The following is a 5,066-nucleotide window of genomic DNA, read 5'->3' on the forward strand; positions in this document are numbered from 1 at the left end:
AAAAATGTTGCGGTTAGTCTCTAACATCATTGAAAATGTCATCTTATACTAGGATGCTGATAAAAAGGGTTTATGGTAAAAGTGCTGTAAGTATCATATAATATTCCGATTGGCAAAAATTTCCAGTTGATGTTTTCAAGCACACAACAAGATGAACTTGAACATCCTTCTTTACGTAATCCAACGAACGAGCTGCCTTCTACCACCATTAAAAAAAGAAGAAGGAAAGAAAAAGAAGGAAAGAAACAGAAAATGTATAAGCTGCCAGGTCATACCACATACCACAACAAAAGACAGACACCATTTAAACCACAAATATATGATTGAATGAATCTTCAACACTAGATAATCAGCTAGTTCACTCGGTTGCACCGTCTCCTAACCTGGGCTTCATCTCCAGTTAGAACCACCGCAGGAGAAAGTTTAACAAAGGCTGAGGAGAAGACATGAAAGAAGTAGCATTAATTGGTCCTCCGCGAATAGCTTAACGTATGATGCTGTACGAGGATCAGCGGAGATGGCGGCGTCGATGGTGAATAGGCCCCGTCCACCTATTGCATCTCTGTAGTACTGGTTGTCAAAAAGCAAGGCGGTGAGGTCGTTTAGCATGACGGTATGGTTGGTTGATGGCACTTGGGTTGGACATTTTAGTCTTAGCTGTGCTTCAAATCTGGGGTCAATGTTCTCATGATCCAATTTGGAGTTGTAGAGTCTGTGCACTATGTTTAAGCAATGCCCGGCTCCAATTGTGTGAGCCCCTGCAAATAAACACGTACACCGAGGTGTGTGACATGCACAGCCATGTATAGGTCACGTAGGTATGTACGTGATGCGCCCACCATGCCTCACATGCATCATAATGTGTGCATCTCATGCATGATAATGTGCAAGACAACTAATGTAGTGTCTTTTACAGCTACATGCTGCATCAAAACAAGTCATGCCATGAATTTCTCAAGTCAGTCTCACCCAGATGTATAAATTATACTCAATTGACATGGCAATTCCTTGTTACTTGTCTCTTTAGATAAATGTGATGTGTGCGGTAATTAATAGTGCAGGACTATTTTCTCTTCATTTTTCCGCTTCATATTTTTTTGTTCAAAAAAAAAGATGTCTTCAATTTTGTTCAATCAGTTGTAGCTGCATGTACTAATGGTTTAATTTGTATTATCGCTAAGATAATAAGTTGTATGAGCAGCGTTTGATGAAGAGTTCCAAAGGGAAATGTGTTAGGTTTTGATGCTTGTTGAGTAATTAATCAATCAACAAGATCTGATGTCTCTCAGTGCGTGAATCAAATATCACGCTCTTAGAAATTGCCGGGATGTTTGTTGAGTCTCGAACTAATCATAAGGAGCTAATGCCGTGCATCAAAAACATATCCCATATATTCTGAGGATGCCACATGCAGCACATGCCATGTGGGACAATTAGACTATCCAACAAGCATTAGATATAACTCATAAATGAAGGATGGTAAAGAGATAATAATATGAAAAAACATGAAAAACAAATAACAATTAATGACAGATCTGCAATGTACAACTTAAAAATATTCCTTCTGGAACCACATTAACCCTAAAGTATAATTAAGTTCTAAGTTGGGAGCCAAGGGCTTCAATTAATTCCAAAGTTTAAGAGCCTAGTCTGGCAGCAGTCAGGCATATATATATCTATTTATTTACCTAAGATAGCAACCGACTCCTCCACGCTCATGCCTTTAGACATGAACATCTGGAGCGCCCCATCAACTCCTATGCTGGATGAAGGGAGGAACTCGTCTGCCCTTCTATTGCTCGCCGTGGTGGAGTCCTTCCTTCCCAATGGAACAGCAATCCAGGGCCCGCCCGAACGCACCACCGCCTCCCTCGCTGCCAAGACTATGATATCGGCACACGAGACCTGGCCAGGGCACACTGCTTCCACTATGGACTTCACCACCCCAATGTACTCCCGGTTTCTTATGCCAAAGTTCCTAGTTGACTCCATCTCCGAAGCAATGCCTCTGCTGTCGTCTGAGTCCAATAGAATGGAAGCATCACAACCCTGCAATGATTTCAGTATTAGTGCCCAACACCATAGTATACGTCTAGCATTAATTCCTCTCTCTACTGATTTATGGACGTAAACAAGTTCCTTGAGTCCTTAAAGCTGAATAAAATAATATTATTAATATAGAAAGTTGCCAAGATTACATGTACCTAGTTATTTTGGAAGGAGCTACATGCACAGAATTTCATAGACAAGGAATTCTACTATGGGAACGCGAATGTAAGTTGCACGCTTTTCGTATGTTGTGAACGTATAATCACCTGGACTTGGCAGTCATGGAAGAAGAGCCGGAGAAAGGCTGCAGGGGACCGAGGATCAGCAATGAAGATGGGCAGAATTGCTTTTCTAACAGTTGTTTCTAGATCCGGGCATGATTGCCTATAGTAATCGGAGGAGAGGCCGCCATCACCTCCAGGGGCTCCAATAACTAGAAGAATCACTGCAACGCATTGCAGCAATCGTAGTTTTAGTGCTTTAATCGTACAATCCGCCATTTCCTCTCTCTCTCTCTGCGTGTTCTCTTCTAACCATCCCAACCATGAACACTTAGCACAGAGTGTGGCAGAAGAGAATATGGGTGTCACGCCCCCGACCGGAGATTTGAATCGAGGGTCATGACAACCGCCGCATACTTATAGAATACTTTTTCCATAAGCATGCAAGGCATCTCATCATGATATCTTCACAAACAGTTAAATAAATTTTTTTTCATTCAATAATCAAATCTTGGTTCAAATAACAAATCAAAACTAAGTGTTCAAAAGAAAGTAATTGTCTGACAAAGTCAACACTAAAACAAAACTAAAAGTCTTGAATCAATTCTGAGAAAAATCCTAAATCAATGAGTTAACTCCATCTCTAATCGCTCTCCCAACCGAAATCCTACATCATGCTAATTTTCTGGATCTGTAAGAAAAACATAAAACTTATCATGAACTAAATAGCCCAGTAAGCAGTGTATACCTTTAACTGAATAATCAGGCAAATAATACTATACATAACAAATCAATATGTAATTTCATGAAATCATATTCATACTGTCAATCATATATAAAAGTCAATTCATCATAATTTCTAATTATACTTTTCTTCTTAAATTCATCAATTTCTTAAATTCTTCTTACCAACCATGATTATGACCACATTATCCCTGTGGCAGGGTCATAATACCGCGTATCTGCTTGCGGTGGGCTGCGAATCATCTGGCAGCCAAGTCCTTTGGAACCGCTGGTCTAACGGGCGGTTTTGTCGCTGGTCTATCTGGCGACATGTCGCTGGTCTTACTGGCGACGTAAACCCTCAGGACAATCAATTGCCAACGTATATGCCTCCATTGGCGGGGTCCTCAACACAGTCAGGTTGTCAATTTCATATTGTCTTCCAATTCATATATTATTTTCAAGAATAATAAAATTAATTGATATTCGAAACAAATCAATTATAACATTCTTTGAGATCATATATCATCAAAATAATTATTCCACAAATAACTTCAATCATAAATAATTTTCTACAATTAACTTTCATCATAAATAATTTTCAACAATTATTTCAATAAATAATTACAATCGCAAGCATGCATAAATTTATTTAATTCATAATTTACCAGATAAATTCAGTAAAAGTAAACACTACTTACCTCAAACGTATTCCAATAAATCCACATAATTCTATAAATTTTCTTTCAAAAATTCTGTTCGTAGATCATATCGCGATATCCCATGATCAAACATCCACAATCCTATACAGAATCAATTTCAATAATTAGAAAGAATACGAATACCATATTTCAACGGTTTAGATTGGGTCCGATCATCTAATTTTATCTAATCGAAATCTAATTAGGACCTAAATGATCCAAAGTTTGACTATCAGATCAAATCAGATTCGAAGTGATAGGATCGAGGTTTCTTCATCGATTTCATAAAATCAAGTGGAGAGAGAAAATCAGAGGAGAGAGAATTCAAGAGGTACAATTCGAATTGATCAAGTGACACAATCCAACATTACGATTGGTCCAATATCTCAATTGGTGAAATCAATCATGATCAAATCAAGTCATGGCTAGATCAAAATCATGGATAATAAAATCTAAAGATTCATGGTCTGATTAAGGTGGGTGCCAGTACGCTGTCTGACAATCATGGATCAGGATTCTTCATTAGAATCAGATCAGACTTATTAAAAGAAATTTTTCATTCACTAACCTTTTTTAGAGAGAGAATCAATCAAGAGAGAGAATATTTTAGAGAGAGAAAATTCTAGAGAGAGAAAATTTTAGAGAGAGAAAACTCATCTTGAATTCTTCAGACAATATGATTTAACAAATTCTGATCGATCAGATCAAATCATGCTAAAATTATCATGTGGATAATTAAATAAGATCATGAGAAATAAAATCTAAAAATATCTGATCTGATCAAAGTGGATGTCGGTGTATCGTCCGACGATCACAGATCAAAAATCCATTACGAGAATCATTTAAATTCATCATCATTCTTCTCAAAATTTAAAAATCTTAGGAGAGAGAAATAATCTAGAGAGAGGATTCTAAAGAGAGAAAACTCATCTTGAATTCTTCAGACAATATGATTTAACAAATTCTGATCGATCAGATCAAATCATGCTAAAATTATCATATGGATAATTAAATAAGATCATGAGAAATAAAATCTAAAAATATCTGATCTGATCAAAGTGGATGTCGGTGTATCGTCCGACGATCACAGATCAAAAATCCATTACGAGGATCATTTAAATTCATCGTCATTCTTCTCAAAATTCTAAAAATCTTAGGAGAGAGAAATAATCTAGAGAGAGAAAATAGAGAGAGAAAGTCTAATTCTAGAGAGAGAAAGTTAGGGTTCAGACTGAGGTGAAGAGAGAGAAGAGAGAGAAACTCTCTCTCTCATCAATTTCAATTTTTTTTTTCCTTTTCCCTTTTCTTTTTCTTTTCTTTTTCCTTCTTTCTCTTTTCTTTTTCTTCTTTTTCTTTTTCTTCTTTTTCTTCT

At 37.0% G+C, this 5,066-nt stretch overlaps 1 protein-coding gene across 1 annotated transcript; it reads right to left on the reverse strand.

Moving 5' to 3' along the window:
• Positions 1-423: 423 nt before the first annotated feature.
• On the reverse strand, positions 424-2,549 carry LOC140859353 (peroxidase 29-like). Its single transcript, XM_073261004.1, has 3 exons — positions 2,316-2,549; positions 1,689-2,049; positions 424-758 (listed from the first exon to the last, which is right to left on the reverse strand). The coding sequence occupies exons 1-3, from the start codon at positions 2,547-2,549 to the stop codon at positions 424-426; spliced, it is 930 nt and encodes a 309-aa protein (XP_073117105.1).
• Between the last annotated feature and the right edge of the window lie 2,517 nt (positions 2,550-5,066).

This window comes from Elaeis guineensis, chromosome 7 (assembly GCF_000442705.2).
Source record: "Elaeis guineensis isolate ETL-2024a chromosome 7, EG11, whole genome shotgun sequence".
Taxonomy (NCBI): domain Eukaryota; kingdom Viridiplantae; phylum Streptophyta; class Magnoliopsida; order Arecales; family Arecaceae; genus Elaeis; species Elaeis guineensis.